General features: G+C 32.8%; 1 protein-coding gene across 1 annotated transcript; it reads left to right on the top strand.

The window, feature by feature from the left end:
* Positions 1-2,817: 2,817 nt before the first annotated feature.
* On the top strand, positions 2,818-19,603 carry LOC140449118 (uncharacterized). The gene is made up of 3 exons (XM_072542262.1): positions 2,818-3,024; positions 13,166-13,280; positions 19,314-19,603. Exons 1-3 carry the CDS (start codon positions 2,818-2,820, stop codon positions 19,601-19,603), a joined length of 612 nt encoding a protein of 203 aa, XP_072398363.1.
* Positions 19,604-19,987: the final 384 nt, after the last annotated feature.

Raw genomic sequence — 19,987 nt, 5'->3', positions numbered from 1 at the left:
ATAGATGCCTTTAAGCTAAGAACAAATGAAGAGCAATTCCAAGAGGTCTAAGCAGATAAGTTCGAATCTGATCCTTCACATAATCAAGATGAAATTGACGAGATTAATAAAAACATAAATAAAAACCTTCTCGCAGCAGGACTACAGGTCGCAAAGAAAACAAGGACTAAAGAAGACAAAATAAGCAATGAAACTAAACAGCTAATGACGGAAAGAAGACAATTACTAGAGCAAAACAAACGCCATACTCAAGAATACAGAGAACTTAATAAAATAATTAGAAAAAAACTAAAACGCGATATACAAAAATGGAACGAGAACTTAATGAAGCGAGTCATTGAAAACAACAGAGGCTTAAAATATCTAAGACCTGCACTGGGAGTTCAAAAAATCATCAAAATTAAAGACGCCAACAATAAGGAAGAGAAGAACAAATATAAAATAACAAATATTGTCGAAGGCTTCTACACATCTTTGTAGAGCTCGCAAGGCCAGCCTAATGAAACAAGAAAGAAAAACGTCAAAAGAAAAATAAAAAACGTGGGATCAGAAGTACTACCAAATATAAAGGGATTCAAAATAGAAAGAGCTTTAAACGAGCTAAAAAATAATAAAGCTCCAGGACACGACGGTATAATTGCCGAGCTCTTGAAAACAAGCAAGACATTAACAATCCCTGTATTAACAGAGCTATTTAATAGATGTCTCCATAATAGCAGGATACCTAAAGACTGGAACGAGAGTCTAGTAATACTCTTACACAAAAAAGAGGACAAATGTGATCTACAGAATTATAAATCTATATCGTTGCTCAGTCAAGTATACAAACTTATTAGAGAATTATTAACAACCGCTTAACCTACAAAATGGACAATTACCAACCGGTTAAACAGGCTGGCTTCCGCAAAGAATATAGTACATCAGACCATCTGATGACAATAAGAACATTGATAGAGAAGGCAAACTACCCTTATTTCTTGCCTTCGTCGACTATGAAAAGGCGTTTGATAGTATCGAGATGTGGGGCATAGAACAAGCTATTAATAATTGTAGAATAGATTGGAGATATAGGCAACTAATACATAATATATATGAAAATGCAACTATGATAGTACATCTAGATGAAAATACAAATCCCATCCCCATTAAGAGAGGAGTGAGACAAGGAGACGTAATATCGCCAAAATTTTTCAATCTAGCCCTAGAAGACGTCTTCAAAACTACAAATGGGTCAACCTATGGTATTAACGTTAATGGCCACAAGTTAAACCACCTCAGATTCGCTGACGACGTAGTGATTATAGCGAGCACATTCGAGGAACTGCAAATTATGATGGGGGAACTAGCAGCCAGCTCCCAATACGTCGGCCTAAAAATGAATATGCAAAAAACAAAAATAATGACAAACACAGTGACCCCAGACGTATAACTATAAATGGCAGTGAGATAGAACAAATTCAGAAATATATCTACCTAGGCCAAATCCTGAGACTTGACAAAGAGAACCAAAGTGCGGAAATTACTAGAAGAGCAAGACCAGCATGGGCAGGATTTGGAAAACTTAGTTGGATACTTAAGAACCGCAAAATACCCCAATACTTGAAGAGCAAATTGTTCAATCAATGCATCCTTGATCAATCAAGGCAAACATGAATAAACTAGCCACAACAGAAAGAACAATGGAAAGAGCAATGTTAGGTATACGATTGTCAGATAAAAAGAGGAACGACTGGGTAAGATCCAAAACAAAAGTCGAGGATATAGCAACAAAAATTGCCAAAATTAAATGGAGCTTCGCATGCCACACTGCTAGACAAAAAGACCAACGTTGGAATACTACAATACAACATTGGAGACCTTACGAAAGTAAACGACCAAGAGGAAGACCACAGATGAGATGTGTTGATGATATTAAAAGAATAGCCGGAAGAAATTGGAAATATGTTGCTCAGGATAGAGACCGATGGAAGGAGTTGGGAGAGGCCTATGTCCAAACCTGGACGACAGAAAGCTAAGAAGAAGAATAACATAAAATCAATCGTATTACAAAACCCTCACAAACCAAAATTTATATAAATCTTACAAGACGTTTCAGAATTGTGGCGTGCTATACTTAAAACTCACTCTGTATATGGCTCCTGTAATGAATACGATTGTTATTAGGTTTGAAAGCTTTTTATCTTTAATAAAGGTCCCTCGTTCCTGATTTTTTTAAATAAAATGTTTATTGTGTTTGCTTTTTCTATTATTTCGTTGTAGGTTGACATAATTTAAAAAATTTGTAAAAATGTTGGTGTGTCTTAAGTTATTTTTTATTTCTTTTCCGAATTATTTCTCATAAAACCTTGGATATGAAACAAAAATAAAGAAGTGATCGTAAAAAGGGAGAAAATATTTACTTGGGATGTGACTAGTTTAAATTAAAAAGAAGCTTTAATTAAAAATTGTAACAGTAAATTTTTGAATGAAAAGAAATTATATTTAAAAATCTTTAAGGCTGAAGAATTAACCATTCCAAAAACTAAGATAAACAAAAAGACGGTGTACTAAATTGTATAACAACCCGCTACCGAAATCTCCGCAAAATCGAGTAAAGGAGGAACAACAGACTTGTTGCAGTTAACTCGGCGCACCAATAATAGCATTATCTCATTAAGGGAAGCAATGCGTCGGCGTTCCAAGCGTCACGGCGCCTGGAAGGCGTCCATTAAGCGCCAATGAAAACAAACGCAGGGTGGAGTCTCCTTTAATTTCAACTATTACATGCTATTCCGAAGGCACAGTTTGATTTTAACTGCGTTAACGAAAAGCCCGCAAATGGCAGGGCCGTATTTGCCCTCGTTGCCTGGAGATCTCTTGACTGAGTATATGTTCGGTAGAAGACGACAAAGAAGAAATAGAACAACGTTTAGTCCACAGCAGTTGCAAGAGTTGGAAGCGTTGTTTCAGAAGACCCACTACCCAGACGTTTTTCTAAGAGAGGAAGTTGCGCTGAGGATTAGCTTATCTGAAGCTAGGGTTCAGGTATGTACCTGTTTATATTATTATGTGAAATTTAATACAATTAAAATTTCTTACAGTGAAAATTTTTTGACTTAAACGTTGTAAATTAATTTTTGGAGTAAAAGTTGTTGTTTTTGTTTTTCTATTACATTCATGGAATTTTAGATGTTTGTATTTCATTTTTTTACCCAAAAAATTCTGGAAATTTATTCCAAACCTTTGCTCCTGTAAATTTTATTTTAATATTACTGCTATAAATTTCTGTCATTTGAATAATATTTTAAACAATTATCAATTTTCTTAGGCATTAACATGAGTATGATTTTAAACTTATTACTAAATACATGATTCAGTCACTTCGATTGTGTAATAGTATTTTTTGTGTTAAAGCATGAAATGTTTTAAGGTTCGAGATATTTGTCCTATGTAAATTTTTCAACCAGTTGATCTGTATACTGCTCCTTGTAAACATTTTTAGGTTTTTTTGGGTACGAAAGGTTTGTGTTATTCCGTTCTATCTAATGTGTGGCAGTATCAATGCTGGTATCTTTAAGATTGTTACTGAACAAAATAATTTATGTTTTTATTTTGATGATAAACAAAATTTATATCCTACCTGTGTGGTTTTGGGTTAATATTTTTTTATGTTGCTGGAAAAAATAGGTAAATTTTTTGATATCAGAACTATATATTTTTGATAATTAATCAATTATTTGAGGCAATAGATGAATAATTTTTAATAAATGGACGGTATATTGAATTAACTGTATGGCCTGTATACCTTTATAAGTATGTATTATCATTGATGACATAGGCGTGTTTAGGATTTTTTCTTGTGGGTGCCCAGATCGTAAGTGACCGCCCCAAAAGTTAAGTTATCTAGTTTTGCTTCTTCTTCTTCGGCTTTTTTCCATTATTAGTTCGTGATTTTCGTCGTCTACAATATTTTATTCAACCAGTCACCTTCTATGAGGTCTCTCTCTATTATTGCATTTCCTATGTACGTTTTCCATCGTGTAGCAAGTCTTTCTCTCCCTTCCCGGTAGGTCCGAATCCAATATTCTTTTTATCCACCTGTGCTCTGGCATTCTTTTTACGTGCCAATACAGGGTTCTCTCTTTTAAGTTTTTTGTAATTGAGCATTCTACTTCGATTCTGTTTCATATTTCCTTTGTTATTATTCTATTCTCTCTGGTGATTTGTATACATCTTGTCATAAACTCCAATTCAACTGTTTTCATAGGGTAATATTCAGCACTGTGCTCTGGAAAATGCTTTTTTTATTTTCTTTAATACGAGTGTTGTTCTATATTACTCTATAGAGTGTTTTCGTAGCTCGTGTTCCCAGTGCTATTTTCATTTAATATCTTTCATACAAGTACCATTTCTGCTTATCATTGACCCTAATTCTGACAACTCTTAACAGTCCCTTCTTACATCTAAATCTACAAACTCTGATCCAATACATAAGTATTCGTTCTTATACATATTTATCTTGAGTCCCCAAAATTAATATTCTTCTTTTAATTTCCTTATTATTCTATGCCCTCCTGTTTTGTGCAAAAATGACTTGGTCATTTGTGGGAAGTAGTGAATGTAATATATGCTCTTGTACTGGTCTGCCGATTGTTCCGCATTTTCTATGCCTTTCGTTGCGGTGATTGTTTTTGTTACTTTATTGCCCAACCCTACTTGTACCGCCGTTTCTTTATATACATAGTCCTTGCGTAATATTCATCCATTTATTTCTACCGTGCATTTTTCTCATTGCTTTCCATAGTTGTTTCCTATGTCGAGAAAGGTCATATGTGTTTCAATATTTTTCTCTTTATTATTTTCTTTCTGCCACTTGTCTAATGATAAATATATTATCTAGACATGATCTGGCATTTCAGAGTCTGGCATGTTCTTTGCCATAATAGTCCATGTGCTGTGCTATTTTTTCTTTTATAACTGTGGAAAAGATTCTTGCAATTGAATAAATTACACTGATCTCTCTAGAGTTATTTGTTGACCTTTTGTCACCTTTTTTAAAAATGGAGGATAGTTATAATAAATTCCACCTGGAGAAATTCCTCATCAAGAAATTCCTATCCTGCTTCAATTTAATCTTCCTGCTTCGATTTGATTTAACAACTCTTGCATAAAGGATCCGATCCTTGCGCCTCCATATTTTAGCACTTTGGTCCTTTTTTATTATTGATGTTTTTATTATTTAAGTAATGACTTTATAATTCCCTTTTCTCCGAAGCATAATTAATGTTGCCACTCAAAATTTTCTGTTAATTGTCTTTTGACTAATATTTTAAAATTTTATTATAAATAATAAGTTAACGAGTATGCGTCAAATATTATTATGCGTTATTCATAAGTAATAAAATATCTTCAAACATAACAATATAACAAAATCATAATCATATAAAACTATAATGACATTCTTCTGTTGAAAGGCACCATTTTTTTCGGTCTTTCGGTCTTATTTCGTTGTCGACCGAAATTTTGTTTTTACAATGCTTAACTTGGAGAAGCCTCGTTCGCAAGTGCAGTTTGTGGCGACGAATTTTATAATCAATTGTTTAAAATTATTAAATTTTATGTCTCTGTCATAAACAAGTAACCAATTTATCCATTCAAGAACGGTTGAAGGAGTAAACTTTTAGTTTTGTCCGTTTTTGAAAGTCGAATTGCCTCCAGTTCTGAGGAGTTAAAATTAAATTGATCTGAGATACATTTGACATATTTTAATTTAATAAAATTTAATAAAAATTTACTCAATCCGAACGTCAATTATTTACCTATAGCATCAATAATGTCATTTGTTTCTTTTCTAAACCGATCGTTTGACTGGTTGAAAAGATTGAATCATCTTTTCTATCAAAGTATAAAAAATAAATAATTTTGTTTCTTATTTTTTTTTATTTCTAAGTTTTCATGTTTCCAAAATTTCTATACCAAGACAATCGCAAGTGTTTTTTGTTCTAGAGCATACACTATCAACACTTTCTTATATTCCCAACTAGTTCAAAGTGAACTTCATCTACAGCCTAGCATAGATTAATTTCCTGTAAGGCTAAAGCAATAACATCAAAAGACTTTGTTTAGAATAATTTTTTTTAGCTGTCGAAAACCTTTTTTGATTAGTAGAAAATGTTATAACATACTTTTAAAAAATTTTTTAACACATATAATAACAAATATACTTATAGGTATAATTAGGAAACCGCACATATAGACCGTCGGAATTCAATGCGAAATTTAAAATCAACCCCTTATTCCTTTTTGTGTACTAAAAATGTCATAGATAAGCAAAAAAGGAAGTTTAGACTTAAACCTGGGTTTTTCTGAAAATCAAATTTTTATAATTTTCCGCAGCTTTTCTATGGTAAAATTTTTCTTTTTCCTGAACTGAGTTTTTACTATCTTTTTTTGCAGGTTTCTTATCGTGAAATCTAACAAAGTTTTAAGTGCACCCTTAGAGCAGCAGTAGCTCTTATACCAAAACTTTTTAAAAATAGAATCAATACTTCTCTATCGATTCGTAAAATGGCGTAAAAGAAAAACAATTTTTACAAAAGAAAATTTACTTTACAAAAAAATATTCAATTTTCACGCAAAAAACGCGTAAAGGATTATTTTGGTTTTAACTTGTTTTGGATTTCCGGAATTTGCAACCCAGTTTGTGAATTTATTTTAGTTATCACTGATTTGGCCCACTTACTTTGCCATAGGGTTTAAGTTTAATTTATTTATGATTTTCTTTGGACTGCCTTAATATTAACCGAGGACTGTCGGTCTAAAACGACAAGGAACACTTACGAGGAATCATTTTTGTTTTAACCTAGACGAGAAATCATATACCATTTTTATGTACATATTTAAATGCAATGTTTCTATGTACTCTTTTATCCTAATTATTATTTACATTTTATCATCTATAGAAATTATGATTGTTACTATTCTTCCAAGGTTTTTATTGTTCCTTCCGGGCTAATGTTGCATCTTTTCTTTTGATTGAGGTCTGGAGATTGTGCTAACCATGGCAATATATTTATTACCCATTTGATCAACCAGTTTGATGCTAGGTTGAAGAAGAGTATCGATTTACTGCTAAGCTGTCAGAAAACGATTTGAAAAAAAAGATCGGTTTTGTCGCTGATAATGATTGCGCCCCATACGATTAAAGTACCAGTTCTGTAAGTGTAGACTTTCTTCAAACATTTCGATAATTTCCAATCGTCTCCATATTTTTATTCGACACGAATCTGGATAAAATCCAAATCTGTATTCATTAGTAAAGAATACTGAGAATATAGTATTTTTTATATAAAAATGCGTGCACGTCACAATTTGTATAAAGTGACGTCACTTATATATAAAATTTCCACAACGTCAACGTTAGAGTTCAAATTTTCATAACACAGCTAATAATACGAAACCCATACGGAACTACTCGATCTTTCATAGACGTCAACATGGTATAATATTTAGAAAAATGTAATCATTATTATATTGGGAATTTTAAAATTATATTGATTAAATAACCAAAAATATTTGTTATTATTAATAATATAAATTTTATAAACTAACTCTTTAAGTCTAATATTCCACAAAATAATAATTTTAATTAAATATATTAGACAATTGTACGCAACCGGTACGAAAATACTTCAAATTTTTTGACCGTTCAGCCTGTGGTAAAATTGTTTAAATGTTGCCGCTTTTTTAGAGTAAGAATTTTGTTTATGTTTTAATTTCTTACACAATTTGATCATAATATATTATATAATAATAAATTGTATTTATAAATAAATATTAAATTTAGATTAATAGCGTTTAAAACTAATTATTGTTGTATATTGTGATTGTGCTGTGCCAAAACAACTAAATAGTCTGTAGAAAGCTGATAGGCTTTCATATAAGATAGATTATTTCGAACAAGAAATAATGGCGGGACGTTTTTATTATTAATGCTCTTAAAGTGGTAAGTTTAAAATTTAGAATAGATAATTTTGTATTAAAATGTTTTCTTATGTATTTAAGTGTGTTGCAGTAACCTTAAAACTAAGTGTATTTACTGTTAATATAATAGTTTGACAAATAGTTGACATTTTAAAAATTCCTCACTTACTAACTATTCTGATGTTTTGGCAACGCTGTGGGGTTCTGACGTCGTAAACCTTGAATGACGTGCACGCATTTTTATATGAAAAATGCTATATGTTATTTTCAACCCTGTCTTGATTTTCATAACAGCAATTTAATCTTGCAGCGTTATTACATCTAAAAAGAAAAGGATATCTAATAGGTCTTCGACTATAAAGATTGACTTCGTTGAGAAGATTTCTTTGAGCATCTTGATCTATTTTTGTTTGATGTTCCCGCCGTAAGTCGTTAACTAATTCACATGCTAACACTAGATTGGTTTCTAGTAGTGAAAACTAAAAGACAATCTTGGGCTTAAGTTGTAACAAGTCCCTTCCTTGATATTGCTCAGTGGACTCCTATTACCGCGAAAACAAAAATAGAATACAAACGCCTACTATTTGGTCCAAAGATCACCAGTTGGTGGTATTAAGTTATTGTTCGTGGCCTCTCTAAAGTTATAAATAGAGGGAAATATGCGCAAATGGTCATTTGTAGAGATTTCTATAAAGATGGATATGTAAATGGTTTTGATCGAAGTTGGGTGAAACATTCAGGAGTACCAATAAGTTTATTATTTGATGGTAAGGGTTGACTTGTTTCAGATAAAGTTGAATTTTGTTTTTGGTTAATAGAGTATGACTCAGACGATTTATCGATTATGGTTGTAGTGTTAACTGAGGAAGAAAATTGGTCTTATTGGTAATTATGCGACTGCTACTGCTTGAGTAGTAGGTGTGTAAGAAATGGTATTTGAAATTGTAGGTTTATTTTATATCATCACTTTTTGCGTTGTTTCATCCGGATGTATCCGGATAAGTTACATTTTAAACATGTGACATTCTGGGCTATGAGTATTCGTTACGATGTTTGCTCGAACTTAATAAGGAAAGATTCAGGTAGTACAAGATTTTCTGGCAAAGGTGATATGAAAATTTGTTTTCGGAAACTGAGTATGTGACTGAAGGCAGGCTAAGTTACTCCTATGGAGTAACTAAACAGAAGTTAGACCTAGTATCATTAATTCGTCTTTAATTATGTTGAAAGGTATGTTGAAGCATACATTAGACATAATTAAGCGTCACAACGTTTGTGAGTCTGTTTAAATTTTGATCTTTTTATATAAAACTACTGTTTACATAGATCTTTTTATTAAATAACAGAACATTGATAAGTTGTTAGTACTATTCAATTATAAACTTCTCTTTTTTAGTAATACATCAATATTAATTAAGCGTTTCCACTTCAAAATCAATAATCTCTCTAAATCCCTCTATGTCATCTTCAAAATTCGCACCTCTTAAGTTTGTATAAAAAATTTTTACATCAATTGGTACAAAGGACATCAACGTTTTAAGATCAGCTATTTTTCCGACTGGATAGTTTAAAAAGTTTGGATGCAAAAAAACTGTTATTATTATCAGGGAGTCTACCTTTGGTAACCTTTTTTATATTTATTTCTTTAAATTCTTCACTCTCTTTGTGAAAATATTTCATAAAAATGGACTGAGGATTGTCCTTGTCTAACATTATTACTCTAGCTTTAAGCAAACTGATTTTTTTGTAGTTAGTATTTGTTTTTTGGTTAGTTATAGATTTTTCTATTTGTGAAATGCCAAAGAAGTCGTCCTTCGTTATTTCACATGCAACAATGTCATTACCCAATGCACAATCTGCTGAGATTTAGGCCATATTCAAAATCAAAGTACTTCTTTCACTCGTTTTATATATTTTAGCTCCAAAAAATATAAACTTAAGGAGCATTATCAGAAGCAGCTTACGATAACACGTCAATCAAAAGAAAACCAAATGATTGAAATGAAATATCTCAAAAAGAATCCAAACGATATGATATAACTTTTTGTCGCTTGGATCCATTTAGAGATAAACAGATTCCTATAATTTATAACACGCAACTTGGTAACCTCCAAAAGTTTAGATGGTGTTTGAAACTTTTTAGATAAACAAGTTTTGATGTTATCAGGCAGTTAATATAATTAAGTCATAAATGTCAATTTGTCGCTTGGTACCGTTTAGATGAGCGCTATCCATTTATTGTTTTCTAAATCTTTGGATGATAGATGTATACATATTCTACCATTGATATTTTATACCTTTTGGATCTACATGTTGACTCAATCCTTCGAGATAATCATTAAGTATACAATCTTCTGAAGTATTAAACAAAATAGCTTGCTCTCGGTTTGGAATTAGAATACTTCGTTGTTGACTAAGTGCTTTAGAACATGATATATCTTGTGGTGGTTGACTTGAAGCTGACATGATGTTTTTAAAAAGTGATTTATAAATGGACTGAAACCGGTCTTGTTTCACAACCTACGGTCGTAGTCCAGTTCATCCATGTAAAGTTGAATCATTTTATTAGTTTATTATTTGTAGTAACTTTAGTTTGTAATAATTTAATACTTAAATCCAAAAAGATGATAATCATGAGTTGTATATCAGAAAATTCCCAAATAGATGGAAAGAGGCCCACTTTGTCATGATTCCAAAACCAGGCGAAGACAGTAAGTTCCCACAAAACTGCAGGCCAATTAGCTTACTCCCAGCAACTAGGAAAATTGTGGAAAGAATCATCTTAAGCAGATTACACGCCGAAACGAACAGGATTGAACTTATTCCAGAAGCGCAGTTTGGCTTCAGACCAGACCACTCCAGCGAGCTACAAGTACTTAGACTAACAAAGTACAAAGCCGCTGGATTTAACGATAAACAGTACATAGGAGCAGATTACCTGGATGTAAGTAAAGCTTTTGACAGAGTCTATAATAAAAGGCTGATGTACAAAATGAGAGGATATGGCTACAGCGAGGCAATGACGAAACTGATCTTTCTACTTGAGCAACCGGAGCTTTAGAGTTCGGATAGGACCAAAAGCAAAAAATACAGATATAATTTTGGTATTTGTGGACCTGAGAAAGGCGAATGACCCTGTACCAAGGTCAGAACTATGGGAGGCAATGTACAAATTAGAAATACAGATGGAACTTATAGAAGCTACAAAAGCTCTATATAAAGAAAATAAAGTGTCCATTAAAATGGGAACAAGAATCATAGGATACTTTACCATAACCAAAGGGCTCCTGCAGAGTTGTTTCACATCTCCAACCCTATTTAAAATATACTTAGAGAAAGCCCTGACTACATGGAAAAGAAAATGCGAAGGCATGGTAGTACCGGTACGGAACGAATACCTGTATACGTTAAGCTTTGCAGACGATCAAGTAGCGATTGCACAAGACCAAGACGACCTCAGCTACATGATGACGAAACTACAAGAAGAATATACCAAGGCTGGCCTAGATATTAACCTCGCGAAAACAGAGTACCTATCTACAAGTGAAGAAGACATAGAAGATCTACAGATTGATGACAACGTAACAATCAAAGGAAAGGATAAATTCAAATACTTGGGGTTTATAATCACGAAAAAGGCAACAACAGAGGAAGAAATTACACAAAGATTATAAAATATGAAGACAAAAACACAGATTTATAAAATATTAGTGCGAAGTATTATGACATATGAGGCTGAAAATTGGATCATAAACAAGAAAAACAGCAGTAAGACAGTAGCAACAGAGATGAAATGCCTGCGAAGATGCTGCAGAGTAACAAGAATGGATAGGAGAAGTAATGACGAAATAAAGCAATGAAAATCAATAGAAATAGACATACTAACATATATAGAACAAAAAAGACTAAAGTGGTATGGACATGTAAGAAGAACTAGCGACAGCAGATGGATAAAAAGAATACCCGAATGAATCCCCATAGGAAGGAGAAAAAGAGGACGATCCCGAAAATCCTGGAGGAACGAAGTAGACGACGCCAAGAGTAAGAAAGGCCTAAACAGAGAGAGAGATCGAAACGGTTGAGCGATGGAAGGCAGTTAATACTGTGGAATCCCTGAATATATATAAAAAAACATTAAAAACAGCTCAGGCCAACAAAAGATTAAAAAATCCGGGCAAGTAGGGTCCAAACACTTGAGCAACAGATCTGCGGACTGGACATAGTCCGGAGCGGAGACTTGGGGTCCAAACAAGCAATCTTAGATTCGCGGATAAGTCACTAGAGGATATCAGGAACAAAGCGCGTCATGCTGTCCTTAATTTAGATCGGTTAGAGTACTATGTTGTAGTTTTATTACTCAGGACTTCCACATGAAGAGCATTTAGCTGATAGGTGTGTCCCTATTGCGCATCAGAGTACTATATACTATAGGGGGCATTGAAGCGCGGTGGAGTGACTCATGTTTTTAACTCGAGTTAATACACCTCGCTCCAATGAATTGGTAAACCCGAACGTAATTCTTAGGGGTGAACATGTGTCACAAGTTGGGTTTAATTAAATTGCGTACTTGCTTGCTTGCTGCTAGTATCTACTCACGATTTCAATCTTTTGTACACTTTCGAAAAGAAACTATAAATAACTATATATAATAACTATATATATATATATATATATATATATATATATATATATATATATATATATGTATATATATATATATATATATATATAACTATAAACAATAATTTTTTAATCAAAATGTTATGAATTTATTTTATTTCAACTTAAAAAATATCCCTTCTTAGTTTGTAAGGATGTGAAAGTATGTCCGTGTCTTAATAGCACATTATGTGTATCTTACAATCCTCCAGTATACGCCTTCTAAAATCTCCTAAAATATGTGATTGGATATTGATGCGTGTTCCCCAAAAAGTTCATCATTGTTTAGTTATTTCACGTTGAAACATTCGATTTGCATCGGTAATTTGACAAATACAAACTACTTTTCATGAGCTACAACTCTGTTTCTCTTGGACCTATAGACAATTCTAAAAACGATTTAAAGTATTTTTATTGAGAATAACACGTATTTCTAAATGTACTGTCATGACTCTATAACTCAACTAGCTAAACGTATATCATATTTATCAAAATATACGTTGGTTTAATTAGGTACCAAAACTTAAGTACGATAATTCTTTAGGTGTGGTTTCAAAACCGGAGAGCCAAATGGAGAAAACAAGCGAGACTGCAACTTCTTCAGGACGCTTGGAGAATGCGATGTCTGGGAATAACTTCACCACAATTAATACTATCAGGTAACTGATCACTTATGTCTAATAAATCAAATATAAATTTAAAATTAATTCTTTCCGGAAACTGTTAAAAAAACTCAGAAAAATAATATTAACAAGATGATATAACGTGTAAAATACTATGTTTATCAATTTTCGGTGTCAGCTATTTACTTCCCTTCTACTGCTAAATGTCTTAAGTATTATACCCTCGATTAGCATAATATTCTAATATTTTTATGTCTATGCTGGTACAAAGATGGACTTTTTCTATGATATTAATAATGATCCTGATTTTTTAACAGTCTTTCTTACCGAAACTCATAACAACTTAATATTAAAGCATTTTCCACTACAAAAGTACGACAAACTGCTGAAAAACACCCGTGAAATGGTTTAATAAAGAATTAAGGTCTTATAGATCTAATCTTTTTCTTATTAAACACATTGCAGATGCAGATGAACACCAAAAATTTGAATATAATCGGCAATTACAAAATGCTAAAAAGTCGGCTTACTGTGATTTTATTACTAATTTCAATAATAAACCTAGAGATTGCAGGAAAATAGTAAATTTTGAAAGAAACAATACAGTATCCAGTTCGGTACAACCTGATCTACCTGCAGACGAAATAAATATTTTTTTTACTACAATTTGAGAGAATGTAATAAAATATCTTTCCACTATTAATATCGATGTCCTCTTCAATTATATCAATTATTTTTCTCCAAGCAATTCTTTTTTCGTCCCGTTGTAGTAGAAGAGGTATCTTAAATAATAAAGTCTGTTAGTAATTCTAATAGTAGGGACGTTCACGAAATTATTAGCAGAATTAAAAAAAAAAACTTAAGAAATGGTTTTTTCACTTCCTCATATTAATTTAATTCAATCAACTGGAGTAATTCTGGAAGTACTAAAATACTCAAAAGTACTACCTATGTACAAAAAAGGTGATTCCTCAAATACTGAAAATTACAGACCCATATTGTTTCTACTTTTAGGAAAGTGATTAAAAAGGTTATCAAACAACAATTTTATTCCTATTTTGAGTCCAATAGTTACTTTAGCAATTTACAATATGGATTCAGAAGTGCTTGTTCCACTACAAGAATGTAAGCGAGGTGATTGAGTGGCTTGAACGCAGTAATCGCATAGCAATTTCTCTTTGCGACTTATCGAAGGCCTTTAACTGCGTTTTATACGATATTTTGCTCCACAAATTAAATTAATATGGAATCGGAGGTATCCCTCTTAAGCTCATAACTTCTTATCTACGTGGCAGACACCAGGCGCTAGTGTCAAACGGTCATCCCTCCGATTTTCTATCTGTAAAACATGGGAGTCCCACAAGGTTCGACCTAAGGACCTTTTTTTGTTTTTATTTATGTCAACGATTTGCCAAAATTCATATCTCCGTACAAATCAGTACAATTCGCAGATGATAAGACATACGGTATATTAGGAAAAAATAATGATGATTTAAAAATGCCTTTGAGGAAGTTTATATTAAATCTAGCACATGGTTTGCTGCAAACAAACTAAAACTTAACTCCGATAAAACGCAAAATTTGGTTATATCTGCAAGTAATTTACATAATGATCATGCTAACAAAGAGGCTGTTAAACTATTGTAAATAACCATATATAACCGACTGAACTAATCGGCTCATGTCTAACAACAAAATGAAACAGCTATCAAGTTTATTATTTGTTATTCGCCAACAAGGGTTGTCAACTTTGAAACATTAAAAATGACATATTTTTGTTTATTTCACTCTAACCTAAACTAAGAATTAATCAGATGGGGCAGTTCAACAAATAATGCACTTCTAAATTTTTAGAATGCAAAAGAAAGCTATCAGGATTTTACCGGAAGCTAGTTATCTAGAGCACTGCCGACCCTTCTTTATCAAATTCAAAATTATGCTGCTACCTACTCTGTTCATATTTTTGCTTTTACGGCTTTTGTGATATATTTAAGTTACGTTTTATATTCCTATTTTTATATACAATGTATTTTTGACTTGCACAATTGTATTGGTTAAGTAGTTAAATAAAAGAAACTCTTTTATACAAATCTCACTAACATTATTTTATCGTTTACTTTTATAACTTCTTTCACGTTCCTCTATATCTCTATCAGCAATAATTTAAATAACTTTAGTTCTCACTTATAATATTACATTTTCTACCTACCGAAAGTTGGCTGCTTCACCCAGCTCTTTCGCCTTTTGTTCTTGCTTTTTTATCCTCCGACAACTACATTCTCTTATATTCACAAGGAAACAAAGTTCCTGTATTTGGCTGTATACCATATATTAAAAAATTTTGAATAAAATCCTTTATAAAAAGGTATATAAAAAACCCAGTTGGGCTATGTTACATTGACAAAACGTTTTCGGAATAAATATTCCATCATCAGTGTCAAGTTAATACATGGATGTAGCCACTAAATATGTGGGTAAAAACCCTTTAAAAATTATTAAATAAGATTTGATCTACATTATGTCTAATTTACAGTTAAGATGTTAAAGTTACCGTTGGATTGGTAACAGGGCGACATATGACTCTACATTAGTTGCGAGTCCTGAGACGGTATGTCTACGAGGACTTTGTCAAAGCAACTTTGTCAGTTGCTTTGACAACTGACCTTATCTCCCCAATGAAGATATTTTTACCTATAAATTTGATCAAAGGCTTTAGATCGACGACATCTTAGCAAATGCCGTCATTTTATTATGCTTTTGTTAATTTTGAAAGATTTGTAAGAATTTTGACCTGAAACACATTTTTCCGGAATTCGGTGCCTGAATTCCTTTATGCCAACATACTACAAAGGCAATTGAAATATATCACCCCGCGTTCCCTTTTATTTTTTCTTACAGGTCAGGATTTCTGGTGCCAGGACTTCTATATAAGACAATAGATTGTTTCAAAAATTCGTAATTTCGTAAATCGAACCTATCCTAAAACTATAAGAAATCGTTTAGTCTTTTCGACGCGTCAAAATGTATCTATTACACTCTCTCCAGGCGTAGAGCACATTCTCTCCAGTAATCTGTGGATTATTACAAAGTTTTATTAAAATTGGGTATAAAGTAACTGTGGTTTTAGACAATTTAAATCGTTTCTATGGCTCATCAATTAAACATTAACGAATCTCTTATGTTTGGAGCTTTTTCATTTAATGTTATCATTATCATCATCATCTTTGGCTGGACTATCCTCTGTGGATCCTGGCCTGCTCTAAGATTATTCGCCATTCTGTTCGGTTTCTGGCAACGTGTTGCCACCTTCTGATCTCTCGTATCCCTAAGTCGGCTTAATTCCATCTAACCACCTAAATCGCGGTAGCATCTGAGATCCATGAGATCGGAAGAATACTTTGCATATATTAGAACGTTATTTATTTGGTTAACGGTTTCTTTGTCAGGTGATTTCCATATTCCTTTGTGTATTATTTTATGAGGAAATCTTGTTCCTCTTACTATCATGTTTTTTGTGCTTGCAAAGTTTATTAGTCTCAACCAGTTATCATTTGACTCTTCTTGCAAGCTCTCATATCCTATAGTTGGCTGGAAAAATTGCTCTTTGCCAATTTTTGCCTTAAGGTCCCCAGAAATTATTTTCACGTCATGACGTGGACATCGATCATATTTTTTGTCTAAGGTGTCGTATTAAATTAATAATTTTACAACATTACTGGAAATCAAGCAAAACATAATAAATCAATGTTTATTTAAAATAACCTGCGTAACAAGTACTATGGTCAATAAAAATGTAAAAGTAAAAGAGAGTAAGAGAAACACTTAAATTTAAACAGAATGTAATGCATTAATTTTTTAAATGTTTTGCATTGAAGCAGGGAAGGCCAAAATAAGGATGATCTTCACAGTCCGTACAGTACTTGGTAACCTTTTTTACTTTGGTTTTGGGTATCTCTCCTCTAACTTTCTTTTCGTAGCATCCTTTACAATCTTTTTTTACAACAGCAGCCACTTCTTCCTTTTTCAATAATGTATAGTTTTTTATACTTTTTCTTGTAATCGGTTGCCGTAGGACATCAGCATGTCTATTAGCTTCTAAACTTTTAGTAAGTTTGCGACAAGAATCTCACGAAACTTGCTTATTGTAATGTTTGTTTTAGATAGTTCTTTGAAACTTATATGCGCATTTACAATAGTTGTGCCCAGTATGATTTCCATTGCGATCTTGCGATACCACTTCAGTGACCGCAGCAAAGCAGAATTATAACTGGCCATCTGGTCAGTCAAATCGATTTAAACTTTGCCAGCATTATAGTCTATTATAGCTTCTGGTTTACCTATAACGCCCGTGAATCCTTTAATAATTTTAGAACTGTCCGTATGCTTAGTTGATAAAATAAGTACATCACACTTATCAAGCCACTTGATGATACAAATACCCCTCTCATTTTCTTTAGCACAAATTTCATCCCTTTTAAGTTTTTTACTTAGAACGTCTTTAGGGTTTCCCCTGCGGTTTACCCTCAAAGTTCCCAGCAAATGCGTACAATTATCTAGAAGAAGGTTAGCCAATTCAAGGCTTGTATAAAAATTATCGGTAATAATTGTACGACTTGCATTTAGAAGATTTCTTGAAAGATTCATTACCACATTTGTAGGAACTGAAGCTCCCCTGTCCCTCTCTTTTCCAGTGTATATCTGAAAGTTCCAAGTGTAGCCTTTGTACCCCATATTTGTATGTTTTCTGGGGTATATATTGTTTTATGACGAGTCTGCCTTAAAACGGGATTATACTCTCGTCGATGCAAAATACTTCTCCCGGAGTATAAATTTTTTGATATTTTTTGATAAACAAGTTTGCCAACGGCCTAATTTTGTGTAAGCGGTCTCCTTCTTCGCAATCGTTGTTATTAGAAAAGTGCCACATTCTAAGCAAAAGTTCAAAGCGATTTCGGCTCATGGAACTTGGTGCAATATAATTACGGAATAAAGATTCTTTACTCCAATAATGTGACAATGAAGGCATTCGAACTAAGCCCATGTACCCAAGTAGGCCAAAAAATTTCAACATTTCTTCCCCGTTCGTAGGTTGCCAGTCATGTAACGCAACAAAGCACTTATTGCGTTGCATATAAGTTTGTTTGGTCGACCATCAAATCGATAATATTGAAGTCAAGAAATGCATAAAAACAGGAAACCAGTGTTACTTCATCTAAAGAAATAGCTGCTGCATAATTTGGATTGAGACCGAAAGTATTATCAAATTTGAATCGTTGGTGATTCCCGACTGGGTTCGTCAATTACTGCTCATTAGTGACTTGATTGTCTTGACTGTCGATTGGGTCTTCAAACAAAACATTTACAATATCCGGATCGTTATCCAGACATCTGTTTTCATATACAACAGCACGGATTTCAATTTTTCGCACCTTCTTTTTTGGACTAGTATCTTCATCTGAAGTAGACGATAAATCAATATCTTCTGAACTTGAAGGTACATACAAGTCTTTCTCAGAATCCAATGTGTCCGAGTCGTTATCTTCCTCGTCAGTTTCTAAAATAATTCTAACCTCACTTTCAAGCGCTGGTAAATAACAAAAAACTTACCGTTTTCTTGTATTTTCCCTGCTAATCGTAATAAATATGCACCACGTGAATTTGGCAGCATTTTTACTCAATAATCCTCTAAAAAACGTATGAAAACCGTAATAAAACGCAACACAACACGTGTACTACTCAAGGTAACTGCTGAACCTGACCCGTGACCGCTCGGCGTACGAGGCTATTATCCACTGCTGGCGCCGAAGCGGTCAGATCGGCCGATTTTGAGTTTTGAACGGTAACTTCTTAATTTTCTTGTGAAAATTATTTTACTTTTGTAAAATAATATTTTATTGTCTCCTTATTACAATATTTACTTTGGCACCAGAGAAAAATTTTACGAAAATCACCTTGGCAGTTAACCTGTTAATGTTTTATTAAATAATTCTATTAAGTAACTGTTTTTCAATATTGGCAATGCCTTGTGTTTCTAATATTAACAATGCCGTTTTTATTGTTGGATTTTAGGTAGACATCCACCTCCACCTCTCCCAGGAAACCTCCAAGACATTGCAGACACTCCACCTCCAGAATATCATCAAGTTGGAAATCCAAATATTCCGTTGTCGTGCAGTTGTTCACCAGGTGCTGAAAACAGAAGTCCACAAAGTTACCGAAGTTCGCCTAGTCCTACTCAATTATCACCAGGTGGTCCAGATGACTTGTCACTTACCAAAAAAATAGCGGAAGATAATTTGGAAATCAATAAGTGTTTGGCTCCAAATGACACTCACCGAGTAGCAACACCTATTCAGTAATAAAGTTTTATATGTGAATAAATAAGAGGCAATGAAAAGCAAAGTAGAATACAAATATTTAAAAAGCAATTATTTCGCAATAATTATTTACAGAACGGGTTAAAAAATTTTATACAGTCCGAAAATTACTTATATTATTTAAAAAATAGACATATCGTATAGTATAAAAAACTATTTGTTAAAGATGGCATTAGAAGTATGAGAAATCTTGTATACTATAGTAATTGTACAAAATTTTGTTATAAATATACATTCATCACTCAAAATTGATCAGTTAATGGACTACCTAAATCTGACGTAGGTAGATATTTTCTCTTAATGTATTTCAAGGTATTTTGCTGTTGTTTTTATCAGGGGTATTTCAGAATAAATCAATAAAGCATT

Source organism: Diabrotica undecimpunctata, chromosome 8 (assembly GCF_040954645.1).
Source record: "Diabrotica undecimpunctata isolate CICGRU chromosome 8, icDiaUnde3, whole genome shotgun sequence".
NCBI lineage: Eukaryota > Metazoa > Arthropoda > Insecta > Coleoptera > Chrysomelidae > Diabrotica > Diabrotica undecimpunctata.
The sequence above is the reverse complement of the archived record's forward strand: the minus strand, read 5'-3'. Positions and strand labels throughout refer to the sequence as shown.

What these genes read in the sequence shown, in the direction of transcription:
- LOC140449118 (XM_072542262.1), top strand. Translation starts at nt 2,818, where the DNA reads ATGGCAGGGCCGTATTTGCCCTCGTTGCCTGGAGATCTCTTGACTGAG. An exon ending in TATCTGAAGCTAGGGTTCAG is followed by an intron (nt 3,025 to 13,165) that starts GTATGTACCTGT and finishes ATAATTCTTTAG; the next exon opens with GTGTGGTTTCAAAACCGGAG. An exon ending in ACCACAATTAATACTATCAG is followed by an intron (nt 13,281 to 19,313) that starts GTAACTGATCAC and finishes GTTGGATTTTAG; the next exon opens with GTAGACATCCACCTCCACCT.